Genomic DNA, 14,916 nt, shown 5'->3' on the forward strand with positions numbered 1-14,916 from the left:
AATAAAACCACTTTGTCTTTCAATTGATCCAAGAAGATGTCTGGATAGGACCTGGAAATGGTGGACAGAATCTTCGACAACTTCAAACCATAATAGTTTACTATACTAACATTTTCACTTTTCTCTTCTACCCGCGACTATAACGTAAGATTTGTTCCTTTCGTCCGTCCCCCATGGAGCTTCTGTTGCATGTACTGAAAAGAGATCAAGAAGCCCCTGACAATGATATGTAATTCTTTCGGGTTAACCCCCTACGCTGCTGCGTCTGGATCCAGGAATGGAACGCTTCCGGGGTGATGACCAATTTCCCCAAGGCCTCCACCCTCCACATCTCCGCAAGATGGTGGACGACAGGGTTCGCAAGGTATACTTCCCCTTTCGGCGCATACGAACGCCTTCTTGATACGTACTTATACGTGGACCTTACTCTTTAGCTCCTGGGGCAACATGTTGTCAGATATCTTGTCGCAGGACCACGATGGCGTCGAACTTACGGACTTTCATTCATTCCGCAAGCGAGAAGGGGCTCTCAAGTGTCACGACGTTGATCGTCGGCGAGAGTCTGGCTGTCCTCATCGACCCTCCATTCTTGATTCCAGACGCCAATTCCGTGGTCGAGTGGATCAAGAAAACGACCCAAGCAACTTTGAAAGCGGTCTTCATCACGCACCACCATCCGGACCATTACTTCTCCGCGAATCCCATTCTTGAAGCGTTCCCTAGTGCAACGCTGTACGCTGCACCTTACGTCTGTGCTGGCATCGACCGAGAATACGACGAGAAGGTGAAGTACTGGCCCTCTGTGTTTGGCAAGGAAAACGTGCCGGCCCAACCTAGGAAGCCCACGCCCTTTAATTTCAGCTTCTTGCAGCTAGAGGGCAATCCAACGTCACCGATTGTTCTTCTTGGTCCATTACAGGGCGACTCCGTGGACCATACACTGTTCTGGCTGCCCACCGAGCGGGTTATTATTTGCGGTGACTCTGTGTACGCACGGAGCACGCACGTCTGGTGGGTCTCGTATCTGATACTGTTACTTTTGTTCGAAGCTGACAGAAATGTTTCAGGGTAGAGGAGATTGAAACTCCGCAGATCCTCGAGGCATGGAATAAGACACTCGATGTCATTGAGGCACTCAAACCCATGCAAATCATTCCGGGCCACCTAGAGTCCGGGTGGACTTTGAATGCAGAGGAAGACATGGCGCACATGCGAAAATACCTGAAGCTGTTCTCCGAAAAGGTCACCTACGCCGAAAAGAAGCCGCAAGTCAACGACCTGTTCGTAGCTTTCAAAGAAGCTTTTCCGCAGGCGGACAAGAACCTGGGCTTCTTCTTGGGTCACTTGTCGAATCAATTCGGAGAAGGAGGCGAGATTTGGGAGGAGAACCGGCACCACCAAGTCGGGGCGAGGACGAAAGAGCAGTTGCAAGGGTTTCTGCTCAAGCTCTAGTTATTGATTGAAATGCCAGCCTAACTTGAAGTAGCTCAACTCCACACTCAGAAAAGATGTCCTTGGCAGGATATACACCACTATGTTCAAATCACGGTCAAGGTTGCGAGTCTATTGAAGTGTGAGGATTTTTGGCTCCTTTCACTTGACCAGTGGGCCAACCAGGAACTTCTGACATGCCTCAACAAGCTTGTCTAGCCTTTCTTCGCCGACAAGTTTCACGAGATCGTTTTTCCTCCCGGTTTTCTCTGGCGTTTGAGTCGGTACAAACTCAGACTCATCCTTGTTGCCTTCCATAGGCGCATAGTACACCATTGACCCTGGCTTCTCTGAGCTGTACGCTGGCCAAGGCTCCGCTCCATTGACAAAAGCGATTACATCTTGAGCATATCTTTCCGCACATAGCCGTTGTCCCCCCGAGAGGTGATGTGTATAATTTTGCAAAACGAATATGATATCAAGAGCGTGGGTTGCATAGCCCTTCCACGGGCCGTCCCATGGATTGGGGCAATTGAAGTGGCAAATGTAAGCCTTGCAGCCGTCCATGGCAGCCAACGATCGCGTCAGGTAGCGTGTTGGAAGGGCAAACGATACGTCTGCAGCAAAGTCAAGACAAGCCTTCGTGGTCTCCTGGGAGTTGGATTTGGCATCGATGTCCAGCCCGTAAGCTGCTTGGATGACAGGGGCAATCTCAATGTCGATAGGATCGAAGACAGTACCCAGACACTGCGCCAGAGTGTGGGGGAGGACGTCTGTACGGCCTGCCACTCGGGAATGAAACCCGATTCCCTATAACGGTTGTTGTCAGTCAAATGCTGCCATTGTCATCCTGTACCATTCAGTCGTTAGTATTGCTACTTACATCCATCTGGCAATCACCCATGATGACTCTCTTACAATGCTTCAGAGCAGGAAATAAGCGGGTCAAGTCATATTCTTTGCTGAGAATGTCGCTAAAAGTGGATGGTGTTCGGACAAGGTCGTCGTCCGCAAATGGGCCAACTGGGATCTTTCTTCCAAGCTTGATCACAAATTCGTCCTTCGGTGCTTCTACGAGCCTTGCCACTTGATCACCTGGTGAACAGTCTTTTGCACCAAGTTCGGCAGCCGCCAACTCGAATCCTCTTTCAAGCAACGTAAGTGGTCGGGGGCGTAAGAAAGAAGAACCACTCATTGCTACCAGTTGGTGGAAAAGTGGCTCAGGAGATTGTAAATGGAACCACCCCGATACTATATGTATAAGCTGGCGTTCTCAAGCGTGCTCAGAGTTACTTTTGGCTCACCTGCGCCGGCACTTTCACCTACAAAGGTTACCCGTTGGGGGTCGCCGCCAAAGCCAGCAATATTGTGCTTGACCCATTGCAGCGCGAGTCGTTGATCGTCCAGCCCGTTATTCGGTCTGTAGCCCTTTTCCTTCATGGCCGACGAATACAAAAATCCCGGAACCCCAACTCGATAACTGTTTTGAGCCCAAACAACATCAGCAAAAGTCAAATAGAAGCAGGGGGGAAACGAGCTTACTTTAATCCAACCGAAATCATGGGCATGCCTGATCGAATACTCAGCTGCGTGATACCGGCCAGATCGTATTCCGGATACTCGCTGCTGCCACTCGTGAATGCACCACCGCATACAAAGACGAAGATCGGCAATTTAGTGGATACACTGGCGGTGGGAACATTAACGTCGAGGGTCAATCCCTCTGTATCTGATTGATCCCACGCCTCAACAGGCAGGCCTTTCTGCACGATTGCTTTCTGGTGACCCTCACAAGCATTTGGAGGGAGCAATGGACTTGGCCTGAGGGAAATGGTAAGCTGCCAAAATTGATTGCATGAGGAATTGAGGCTGGTGAGGATTCTGCATACCCCTTTTTCGTCGCATCGAGAACATTTCCAGAGCGACGAACGTGATCATCCGGAGGGCTTAGCAGTAGTTGTCCTCGGGCGAATCTGTCCTTCAAGGTTCCATATTGAAGACCCAAATATTGTGTCACCGCCGGAGTCTTCTGGATACCCCGGATGGAACCAATGGATGGGTGTTCCAGAACGTAGTCAGACATGTCGTCGTTGTGAGAGATGATGCGTCTGTACAATGCCGTTTGCCGTGGAGGGTATGTATGGGCACCATCAGATTCTCAGCCACGAACGAAACCTCGATTCAGCATCATAGCTATTCCAGTCAAGACCGGGGCTAAACTAGTCAAGGGACTCCTGCGAACCTCAGACTCGTGCCCTAAGTTGGACCCACCTCACTTGACGGATTTTCGCTGTGATTCTGATTGTTTGTGGGACTATTCTCGAATCTCCCGACGAGCGAAGCGGGAAATGCTGCGGAGGTGGGAATTCCGCAAACACGACGGGAAAACCGCATCTCTGGTAAGCAAGACACTTGGAAGTCAGCCAAATTGCCGGTCTTATGTCCCGAGACGACACGACTGCTTCCTTGCTGATTTGCGTATAGTGCTGTATCATTCATTATAAGTCGTGAATAAGACCAAGGAGTAGCTTGCGAAGGAAGCGTCAACAGACAGCCTTTACGGCAACAGCCTTCACCGCATTTCGTGTCCACAAGATGGCTAGCAACGGCATTACAGTGCCAGCCGATATTGACAAGATGGTCGATGGGAAACTCCTCGCGCCAGGCAAGATTGCCCACTGGGGAATGCGAACCACTCCGGAAAACTTCGAAAAGATGGTGGAATGGCACTGCAACTTTTTCGGCGGCGAGGTGGTTTATAAATCACCCGCCGCGGCCTTCATTCGATTTGACGACGAACACCACCGTCTCGTTATCGTCGCCGATGCCGGCCATAAGCATGTCGAGAACCGGAGAGCAGCATGCGGCATCTACCACATTGCCTTTACGCTGAACACCCTCGCCGACCTGGCGGTCAGCTATGAGCAAAAGAAGGCCCGTGGCATACTACCACACTGGCCTGTCAACCACGGCATGAGCACGTCGATGTACTACTTTGATCCCGACAAGAACGAATTCGAAATCCAGGTCGACAACTTCGAGACGGCCGAGGAAGCCCACGCCTTTATGAGGACCGAGGAGTACACCGTCAACCCGATCGGGGTCGACATCGACCCGGAGGAACTTGTGAGACGGATCAAGAGCGGAGAGCCAGAGGCGGAGATCAAGAAGAGACCAGTTATCGGACAGAGACACACCCGATGGGAGAATTCGCTCTACTTCAAGGAATCAGACAAATGGAATGATTAGGAAGCTCTCTCTGCCTGACGGTTCTATAATGCTGACGTGCTGTGTTCGAGATGTAACCACTGATCAGCAGCAGGAATAGAAATGAAGAATGTCTTGAGGCAGGGTACCTGAATAATCTCAGCTAGTTGTTTACTGGGAAGTCTTTCTACACTGGGTTGTTACATAGCCGTCCCCATTTCCATCCCTGGATAGAGGATCGAATGTGTATCCGTCTAGAATCAGTGAAATTCAAGTTGAAGCTAGGATCTTCTTTTTCGTTGCTAACCTGGGTCTTGATAGGATGTTGAATATGTGTGGTGAAGTTCGTCGTTGAGAATAGCTCTCTCCTTGGCGGAGGCGCTCATCATGCACTCGACAACCTACCACCATCTCACGCACATTGGGTCGACTAGAGACTTCACATCACAATGTTACTAATCAGGCCTTGTTGACTCGCCCGCAGCTGAATGTGTCAGACTTGACCTCCTACTGCCTTAGCAGTTCCCGCATTGCCGGAGAGATCGCGAGCTTCTTTTCATCCGCTGTGGCCTGCAGATCCCCAGATTTCACCTCGCTTCCCCACTCCTCCAGCTGTCCTCCGCATTATCTCCACCATCCATTTTGGTATCCGCACAGTTGACCTGCATCACCTCCACGTCCAGCAAGACACGACTGATACGGAATTCATTCTAAAGTGATGGAGGTATTAAAAGGGTCCGTGTTGGGTTCACAGCCTTGAAGTCTTGGCCAAGTTGACTGTCTCGCCGCTACCCACTGGAGACCTTGCAATACCTGACAGCCGACGAGCTCACAACATGGTGGCCGAGCCTTCAACTCCCGATATTGCCATTGTAGGTGGAGGCCCATGCGGCCTTGCTTTGGCCGGGATCCTGGAGCGGAATGGTTTCAACAACTACATCGTCTATGAGCGTGGTTCGCGAGAGGAAGTTCCTCGCGGCGGCTGCCTCGACCTGCACACTGGCAGTGGTCAACGTGCTTGTCGGGAGGCCGGATGCTTCGACTTGATGCGAAAGTACGGCCGACTTGGTGACGCGACAGAGGCCTGGGTATGGAGCCACACCGGCAACAAGATGGCTTCGTGGGGAAAGGGTCGTGATGCGCCGGAGCTCGATCGATGGCAGATCAAGGATGCCTTGCTGTCCAGCATCACCCCTGACAAGATCCGATGGAAGACTGAGGTGACGGACTCTACCAGAGACGAGAAGGGACGTGTGACCTTGCACTTCGCCGATGGAACAACAGCTTCTGGCTTCAAGCTTGTGGTGGGAGCGGATGGAGTGCGCAGCAAAATTCGACACCTGGTAAGATCTTATCTCTCGCGGTCGTCACCAAGCAACTGGTAAGACTATGTGACTAACCCCTTTCTATGGCGAATGTAGGTGACAGATGCGACGCCCAAATATTCTGGCTACGGCTTCGTTACCGGCCATATTCTTCCTGGCAACCCCCACTACCCGAAGGTCAAGGAAATGGCAGGCATTGGCCCTCAGGCAATCTTAGGGAAGGGGACGTTCACCTGGAACCAAATGCAGGCCGACGAGAAATATCGGATCGACATGGGTTTTGCGAGAGAGGGCCAATTTGCCTTCGAAGGCCTGGACCTCAACGACTCTGCCGCGGTGAAGAAAATGTTATTGACAGGGAAATTCGCGGAGCATGCCCCTGTGTTCAAAGAGTTGATCGAGCACATGGATGGGCCTTTCCATCTGTGGCCCTTGTGGTATATGCCCGTGGAGAGCCTCAACTGGGCCCCGAACCCCGGCGTCACCCTCATCGGCGACGCCGCGCACGTGACGACGCCTCATGTTGGCGACGGGGTCAACCTGGGGATGCGCGACTCCATCATCCTGGTGGACAAGCTCAAAGAGTTTGGCATCACGACGGAGGCGATTGCGGCCTACGAAAAGGAGATGTTCGAGTTTGCGATCGACGTCATCGAACGCAGTCAAGAGAGTGCGGGCTACTTCCATCACGAGAACGCCCCAGACGCCTTTTTCGAAGGGATGGATAGCTACTATAAGCGGACCGGACACCTTCTGATAGGGAAAACAGACGATTACTAAATTCAATCAGGCTTCAACGTGGATCGAGTACATTCCCCACCAATCTTGATAACGGGACTGAAGGACCAGAGGAGGAGGTTGAATGGCCATGGAGTGTCTGCATAATGTGTGCTCGTCATCCCCATCAACCCCCCCGGGAGTAGTTTCGACAATACATAACTAGTGGTGTGCCTTGTCTTGACCGTGCGGATATTCCGCACGGCCAAGACAGCTCTCTGTATTCGGGATAGCCTCGTGAACTGCGCAGCCGCCACAATTGTACGCCACCAAGCGCCCCCAGGCCAATTGCAGGCCAATTGATCCCCCCCTGAGCTTTCCCCAGGCTCACCTCCCCCCTCACTCCTCCGTCCTCGGCCCCCTCCTTCGACCTTCGTCACACTCCATAGGCTTACTAACTACGACTTGCATTGCACACCCCCCCAAGTCTCTGCATCCTGCATGTCGCGCATATCGTCTGTCGTCTATGCGTATTCAAGAGAAATCGTCGATTGATGCAGGACACACCTCCATCTCTTTCTCTGTTACCCAAGATATCCTGTATGGATGCTTGAGTAGACAACCTCCTCCAAGTTCTTCAATATAAACCTGGTCCTCTCTTTCTTCCGTCTGTGTGGCTGCGAAGATGAACCCTCCTTCGCAGAAACGTGGACGAGAGCCGGAGGCTTCAAATTCTTGTCCCCAGGGATCCAAGAAGCCCATGACCCGCAAACGGACTGTACTGGCTTGTGAAGAGTGCCGAGTTCGAAAGAGACGTTGTGATGGAGTCGTCCCGGCTTGCGGGTTGTGCACAAAGCGCAAGTCGCAATGTGTCTATTCTGCGGAAACTGATGCGCGAGAATGGAATCAAAGGTCCGGCCAGTGATCATCCCACAAGTCTATTGACGACCTCCATGGTGGCTGATACGAGCTATAGTATGATACAATCACTAAGACAGCGGCTGCAAGAGCTGGAAAAAGCTGCGGCGATGCCACCTCCATCACAAGAAATGCAAACTTCGACAGCTGCTCCAGGCCAACCACCGGATCAACCCGTACAGGCAGAGGATACGAGTAATCAAAACTCCTCTGAGCCACTAAACAACGCCGGTGGTGCTGGGGACCGAGAAGCCTACAATGGTCATCATCTTTCTCAGGACACCGCTACCACAGATTGCGCGCCGGCGAACGATGTCTCCGCCAGTAACGCAGAAGGAGAGGCATCACCATTTGCTAACGACTCAGCAACCTCAAATCTATCCTCTAGCAAGGACAACTGTCATTCCTCTCGGTGTATTGGATTATACAACTTCGAAAGGTTGATGAAACCAATTGGCATTGCACTGGACCGAGGTACTAATACCTCGGAGGGAACAATAGCAGCACGACCCGCGGATCGTGGACTGTCGCCCACGCCAGAGCCGAATTCTCCTCTGCCGGAGCGTGTAAAATGTAATTGTGACCGTCTACTTGAGGCCATGCCATGGAACTTGCCTCTGCGAAGGCAGGCCGATTTCCTGGTCGCAATTTACTTCGCTAGGCACGCTCGAATGTTTCCAGTCCTTCACCGGCCGACATTCATGAAACAATACGAAGCTCTGTGGGAAGCCAGGGCTGATTCGGAAAAGGTAGGACACAAGTGCGTGAGTCTCTGCAGGCAGAGGAGTAAAGGCAAACTATTCCCTGCCACGGTGAACGTGGTCTTTGCTCTTGCCGCCCTCTTCTCGTCTGGGCATCACGAGCGGAATGCGGCTTACGGCGCCGAATTCTTCCAACTGGCAGAAACCGTAGACGTACATGTCCTCCTGAACGAAGAGTCCGGGCTCGAGTTTGTCCAGTTGGGCCTACTGATGGCGTTCTATCTGCAGAGCACGGAAAGGTTTTCAAAATGCTGGAACATGGCCGGTCTGGCACTGAGGATGGCTCAGAATATGGGGTTACACTTCAGTCTGCCAGAAGCTCGAAGAAGGGGTTTGTTGTGCTCCTATCCCACACAAGTTGAATGTGAGATGCGGACACGCGTGTGGCACGCCTGCATCCTCTTGGAAACGTCAGTTTGTTGTCATTTCTTTCTGGTTGCTTTAGTTGCACTGTTACTATGCTCTCACTACAGTTCGTGTCGTCACTTCTTCACAAGCTAACTCTTGTGTAGCGAAGTATCGATGACCTTTGCTCAGCCATTGACAATCCCTACTCATGGTAAGCGGATCGGACTGCCAGAAGCCATCGACGACAGTCGTCTAAGCGATGAGGTGGGCAAATGGAACATGCAACCAAGAGATCTTCCCAGTCTGATGGAATATTACGTCTCTACATTACAGCTTCACGAAATCCTTGGGCAGGTTCTTAACAGGCAAGACACGAAATCCGACAAGCCATCCGACACGGTCGCCACGGTCCGTGCTGTCTTGACCCTCGACAGTGAGATCACGGAATGGCGCGACCGTTTGCCCCTTTACCTCCGACATGATTCGTCACGGGAATTGGATCCCGTCAGAGGTGCTGCTGGGTCAGAGCCCATACCAGATGCCGAAGTGGTTCTCGGCTTCCCGGATCTTGCAAGACGACTGCATTGCAGGTATGAAATCAACCTTCACTGCCACCAGGCACACTGACGCTAAGTAAACTATTGAAGGTTTCTTTGCGTTCGACAACTCGTCCTACGGCCGGCGTTGGATCTTCTATTTGAGAAACAACAAACTGAGAAGTCACTCATTACGGCTGACCGTACAGCGAAAGCAAAGCTCAAAGATTCTGTGATTTCTGATATCGCCGCGCAATGCGTGCTCTTGGCAGTCGAGCTGGTGGAGTTTTTGACGACCCAGATACAGACAGACTCTTTTATCTGCTGGTGGTACAATATCCATTGTAAGTGCATCCAAGTTCCGGGGTCACCGTTATGCCCAGTATCTCATGCGGGGCGAAATAGATCTGCACACATCTGGGAGTACTATTTTATTAGGACGTCTCTGCACCTTTCATGACGGAGCCGTGCTCCCAGCATCACTCTCATCAAGCTGGGAGCTGTGTTTGCAATACTTGACTCGTTATGAAAACCTCAGTAGCGTCGCCCAGAGGTCCTCGCAACTGTTGAGGGAAAGCGCAAAACGAATATCACAGTTGGGAATTCCCTTCTTCTCGGTAAGGACACCGCCGTCGTTCATTATTTCCCTCCTAACGAAACAAGGACGAGAACCATCAGTCTGGAGCTACAGATGAGAGATTCGGCCAACCTTGGAAAACGAGTGAACAGTCTGATAATGTTACGGCTGGATTCCTGAACGATATGACGCAGCCTTCGACGGCGGGTGAGCTGTTTGACAAACTTCTTGCCGGTGACAATTCTTTCCAGCTGTCGAGCGACTTTCTGAATCCTTTTGGAGCAAATGACCTAGAAGGTCAGCTGTCTTTCTACGAAGGCTACGACGTTCGCAACAATGCCCCTTTCGCTTGTCCATCATGGGCATTTTTCCCTCCCAACTGTTCTCCACTTGGGAAAATCCCACAACAACCGGATGGGTGGAACTTCATGTGACCATTGCTATATTTATAGAATGGAGGAGATTCTACCCTCCTCAGATATGGCAAGCACCGGGCAGGAAGAGCAACTCTCCTGGCAGGCACCGTATATATATGTGGGAATGTTAACGAAACAATTCCAACTCAACGCTCATGGAGCCACTGGCGGCACCAAGCTACGACTGCATTCTTAGCTCTTTCCATTCCATCTCTCTCGGCCGGCTTTCTTACATCTCCACGGATGGCAAAGCCGTGGTCAAGACCGGGGAAATGCTGATAGTCATAAGGGATGCCGAGGGTCGGAATGACCTGATTGCAGAGGGCTTTTAAGTCGTCGAGGAACATCGCGTCATTTTCAGGCGCGCATATTTGGACGGGTACGCCTAGACCTCGGATTTCCTCCTCGACCAAGAAGCTTGGATGGGCTGTTGAGATACAGTCGACCAACCCGTTGTTTGCCGTCGACCCGAGTTGAAAGACACCCCAGCCACCGAAACAGTACCCCACAGCTCCTAGGCGTTTGTACCTGGCTCGCAGGAGTTTGGCACACTCCACCATTTCCGGGCCTCTGACGTGCTTTGCATTTTTGCTGCCGAAGAAGGTCGGGAAGTCAAGGACGCCCCAATGCTCAGGACCGGCCAAAATTACATCGGCTGGTAGAACGTCACCGCCAAAGCTGTTGTCCAGAAATCACTGGTTAGCCGTGACCATCTTTCATTGGAAACATCCGCGCGCAAAGGGAGGCGAGAAAGAGAGTAGGCAGCCCTACAAATCTGGCACATAGACTGTCGCACCGATTTCTTCGGCATAATGATCGGCCAGCACACGAGTATTCGTAAAGGTCCAGCCAAAGACGTCGTGAATAATCATGATGCCAATCTGGTGCTGAGATTCGGATCCTGTCACATAGCAGTGCCTCCCGGCAAGTGTGGTGTCCTTGCCTTTAGGCTGTGCGTCCCATCGGAAGCCCCGTAGACAGCATTCGCCCATGTTTTGCTCTTGAATGGCAATCAATGCTTGCGCCCGAAATTTTAGACCAGCAGAGAAAACAGAGACCAAATCAAGCGATGAATGAATTTTTGGTAGAAATACCCTCGCGATGCTTCGAATGGAATAATGTAACTTGACACGTCAACTGTAACGCCGAATTCAGAAAGAAGCTATGCAGCAAGGTCTCAGCTCAAGAGCTTTCGCACCAACAAGCCGGTGGGGAATTCAAAGGGAGTTTCGGAACCTCCGCAAAATCAACTTTTACTAATGTCTTCTATAGTGTGGAGTCCTGCTTGTCTGTCTCTTCCGCACTGCATGGTGGCGCTGTCCTGATTGTGTGGACGCCTCTCTCTTCCGCACATGCTTCCGCAATGCTCCCGCATGTCGTATGGGCCTAGGAGAGTACTCGCTAGAATGCCTAGGTCTCCGCCCGTGAGGCGATTTGGCGAAACGCTGCATTCTCGCATGTTGCCAATCACTTTCTCCATGCAAGAAGTTCGTACGTGACGAAATATTGTCTGTCTCCTTGGGCAGCTCCAATAAATACCCAAAGTGAGCTATCTCCTTGGATACTGTTACGACTCTGCCCAATACACCCAGCGGAAGTTTGAGTGAGATACAGTCCCGGGGCGTCCCAGAATGTCGGTCCCTTCCGTTCAGCACGCAGTCATTGTCAAAGAGGCCGGCGGGCCTGAGGTCCTGGACTACTGCACCGACGTCCCCATCCCGGCCTTGAAAGAGGGACAGGTCTTGATCAAGAACACCGTCAGCGGGGTCAATTTCGTCGACACTTATTATCGCAGCGGATTCTACAAGTCCTCGAAACCCGAGATCCTGGGCCGCGAGGGCGCCGGTGTCGTGGTCGCTTTGGGTCCCGAGACGGAGCAATACAATTTCTCCGTGGGCGATCGCGTGCTCTGGCTGGGGACAAACGGCTATGCTCAGTACACGGCCGCCGACGCGGCGAAAGTGATGAAGCTGCCCGAAAGTGTATCCGAAGAAGATGCGGGCGCCTGTGCACTCCCCGGGTTGACTGCACTTGCTATCGTCAACGAGAGCTACAAAGTTAGTTCGGGGGAATGGGTGCTCCTGCACGCTGCTGCGGGAGGTGTCGGCGTACTCCTGACACAGATTCTCAAGGGCCTCGGGGCTAAAGTGATCGCCACGGCAGGAGGTCCTGAAAAGGTGGCGCTAGTAAAGAGTCTCGGAGCAGATTATGTTATCGACTATCGCAGCGATGAGGGCCAAAACTGGGTTTCGAAGGTCAAAGAACTCACCGACGGACGTGGTGTTGACGTGGTGTACGATTCCGTCGCGAAGGACACCTGGGAAGGCAGTTTAGAGTCCGTCAGGCGAAAGGGGACCATCGTCTGGTTTGGAAATGCCAGTGGCCCGGTTCCCCCATTAACACTACAGTGAGTCTCCTACTCCCATCTATCTACTCCTTCCTTTCCAGGCGCTATTACCACTGTCTATGTGTACGATCGACTGACGAGCACACGATGTTCCTCACAGCCTCATTGCCCTCAAGTGCGTCAAGATTTGCAGACCAACTCTGTTTGGATATATCGAGACCCGCGAGGAATTCGAGGAATACTGCGAGAAGCTTTTTGACCTGCTCACCACGCGTCAGCTGAAACTCTTCGTGCACAAGATATATCCGCTCTCAGAGGTGGCTCAAGCACATAAGGTGAGGTTCCACGGCGCTTGAGGTGTGCAGTGCTAATGATTTTGACCCGTGTAACAGGACCTCGTGGGCAGGAAAACAACAGGAACCCTATTGTTGAGGCCGTAGGCTGTCAGGGTCAGACGGAACTACATAGACACGATAGATCAGCGTTGTCAGTATACGAGTGCGACTCTGACTCCTAATTCGATTCCTTTTGGGACAATATTAATCCGCTCCGAATAGCTCGATTAGGTACAGACTACGACCCTACACTCGATTAGAGAAGGTTAGGCGAGGGGATAGACCTCGAAACACATCTGAAATGTAAAAGTCGTTGCTAGGAAATCCACCTTCGAATTAGGCGGTCTTGCCGCTTCGGGCATAGTCTCGGGCTAAGAGCGCCGCCGCTTTTGACGTCTACAAGAACACCGTCTATCATCTCCCTCCCTCTCTCCCTCTTTTCCAACCCATTCTTCTGCTGCACACTTCTCGGAACTGTACACATCTCACATGCCACGCGAAGATTCCCCTAGAGTTCTGTCTTCCTGACAGCATCGTTATCCGAATACCATGTCCATTTCTTACAATGCTCACTGTTCGGGTACCACGAGTTAGGCATGCATGCATCACCACCCATACACAAGCGGACCCTAGCAAGCTGCACAGCTCCCCTCGACGCGGCAAACAAGTGATGATTCAAGCCTCGCAAGTAGTCCTGAGCCACGATTTTCTCGTTGTCTTTGCACCTGTTTCGGATGATTTGTTGGAAATTGCTAGCCTTGACATGGGCGCCAGAGAGGAGCAGGAGATCAAACATGAGATCGTGGTCGTGCAAGAAGTCTTCAAGTGCATGCCCCATCCAGTCCCAATCCGTGGCGTTCGCTTTGGCATCTTCATCCGCCCAGAGGAATTTGACGGAGCCCGGCATGTGAGGGAATATACCGTCATCGCGTATCATTGACCGCAAATTTAGAGAAGATCGATCAAGATGGACGGAGAGTACCGACTGTATGTGTCTGCCTTTGAATTTTTCGCACTCTTCGTCAGGAACCTCGGTTACCGGATCCAGCCAGATTCCAAAACAGTCGTCCAGGTCATACATATGTAAAAGTGAGAGCTGGCTCTGTCTTTGGAAACTGAGGCGGTCGAGCCCAGCCAATTGGAGAAGCTGTCGAATTGGCCGGGTGAAGGTATCACTGGTGCTATTTTCAAAGTCTGGGATCGCCAGGAATACTAAGTTTTTCGATAGTGGCACCGATTTATTCGCCTCGGAGAAAAGTGTACTCATCATCTCCGCGATCGGGATGAGTTCCTCGTAGGTGGCCTGAGGCGAGGTTTCGGCGTGGTGCTGTAGCTGCGCCTGATACCACGATCGTAGCCGTTGTAGGAACGGAGGGGCAATGCTCGTCTCAGAACTTGGTACTTTAGCATTTGGCGCAGACACCTCAACCAGGTGCGGGTGCATGTACTTACTTATTCTCGAGGTCCAGAAGATGGGGGTCAACATCAAGATGGTCCCATCGCTTCATGGCTTGAATATATGCTTCGGTTCCGTGTATCAAAGCAACGTCGGAGATCGTACCATTGGCAAATTGAATGCTTGTGGAGCTGAAATCGATCAGAAAAGTTTTCCTTTGCACTTCCTTTGTCTGACGGTGCGTACCCATAACTAGGTGCTAAAGACAAGCCAACACCTGAGAAAAAGCATATCAGTGTCCCCCTTCTGTGACTCGAGGTGGATGAGGGCACAGCCCTCCGCATCACATACCTGGGGCTTCTTGGAGACTAAGCGGGCGGCAATCATCACAGACAACTGTGGCGTGAACGCAACTCATAAGAGTAACCAGGATAAAGATGATCCATCCATGGCTCGGTGGTGATGGAGGGCTCGACGAAACCATGTTGAGCAGCGGTAACATCACCTCAAGTTGGAAATATTACTTTTCCTAATTGGATTAGCAGGAACGCTGAAGATATCCTCCTTGGAGCCGAAACTCACATTGCGGTCAGGTCAGCGGA

At 51.8% G+C, this 14,916-nt stretch overlaps 3 protein-coding genes across 3 annotated transcripts; 1 reads left to right on the top strand and 2 right to left on the bottom strand.

Annotated features, from left to right (window-relative positions):
• Nucleotides 1-7,501: 7,501 nt before the first annotated feature.
• On the top strand, nucleotides 7,502-10,254 carry PV07_01996 (uncharacterized protein; the record flags this gene model as incomplete). The annotated part of the gene is made up of 5 exons (XM_016388581.1): nucleotides 7,502-8,769; nucleotides 8,872-9,297; nucleotides 9,355-9,587; nucleotides 9,649-9,860; nucleotides 9,907-10,254. 5 exons carry the CDS (start codon nucleotides 7,502-7,504, stop codon nucleotides 10,252-10,254), a joined length of 2,487 nt encoding a protein of 828 aa, XP_016255509.1.
• Nucleotides 10,255-10,363: 109 nt separating this feature from the next.
• Nucleotides 10,364-11,228, bottom strand: PV07_01997 (uncharacterized protein; the record flags this gene model as incomplete). Its single annotated transcript, XM_016388582.1, has 3 exons — nucleotides 10,364-10,414; nucleotides 10,470-10,914; nucleotides 11,008-11,228. 3 exons carry the CDS (start codon nucleotides 11,226-11,228, stop codon nucleotides 10,364-10,366), a joined length of 717 nt encoding a protein of 238 aa, XP_016255510.1.
• A 2,198-nt stretch (nucleotides 11,229-13,426) lies between these two features.
• On the bottom strand, nucleotides 13,427-14,732 carry PV07_01998 (uncharacterized protein; the record flags this gene model as incomplete). The annotated part of the gene is made up of 4 exons (XM_016388583.1): nucleotides 13,427-14,312; nucleotides 14,371-14,505; nucleotides 14,561-14,591; nucleotides 14,666-14,732. The coding sequence occupies 4 exons, from the start codon at nucleotides 14,730-14,732 to the stop codon at nucleotides 13,427-13,429; spliced, it is 1,119 nt and encodes a 372-aa protein (XP_016255511.1).
• Between the last annotated feature and the right edge of the window lie 184 nt (nucleotides 14,733-14,916).

Source organism: Cladophialophora immunda (genome assembly GCF_000835495.1).
Source record: "Cladophialophora immunda strain CBS 83496 unplaced genomic scaffold supercont1.1, whole genome shotgun sequence".
NCBI lineage: Eukaryota > Fungi > Ascomycota > Eurotiomycetes > Chaetothyriales > Herpotrichiellaceae > Cladophialophora > Cladophialophora immunda.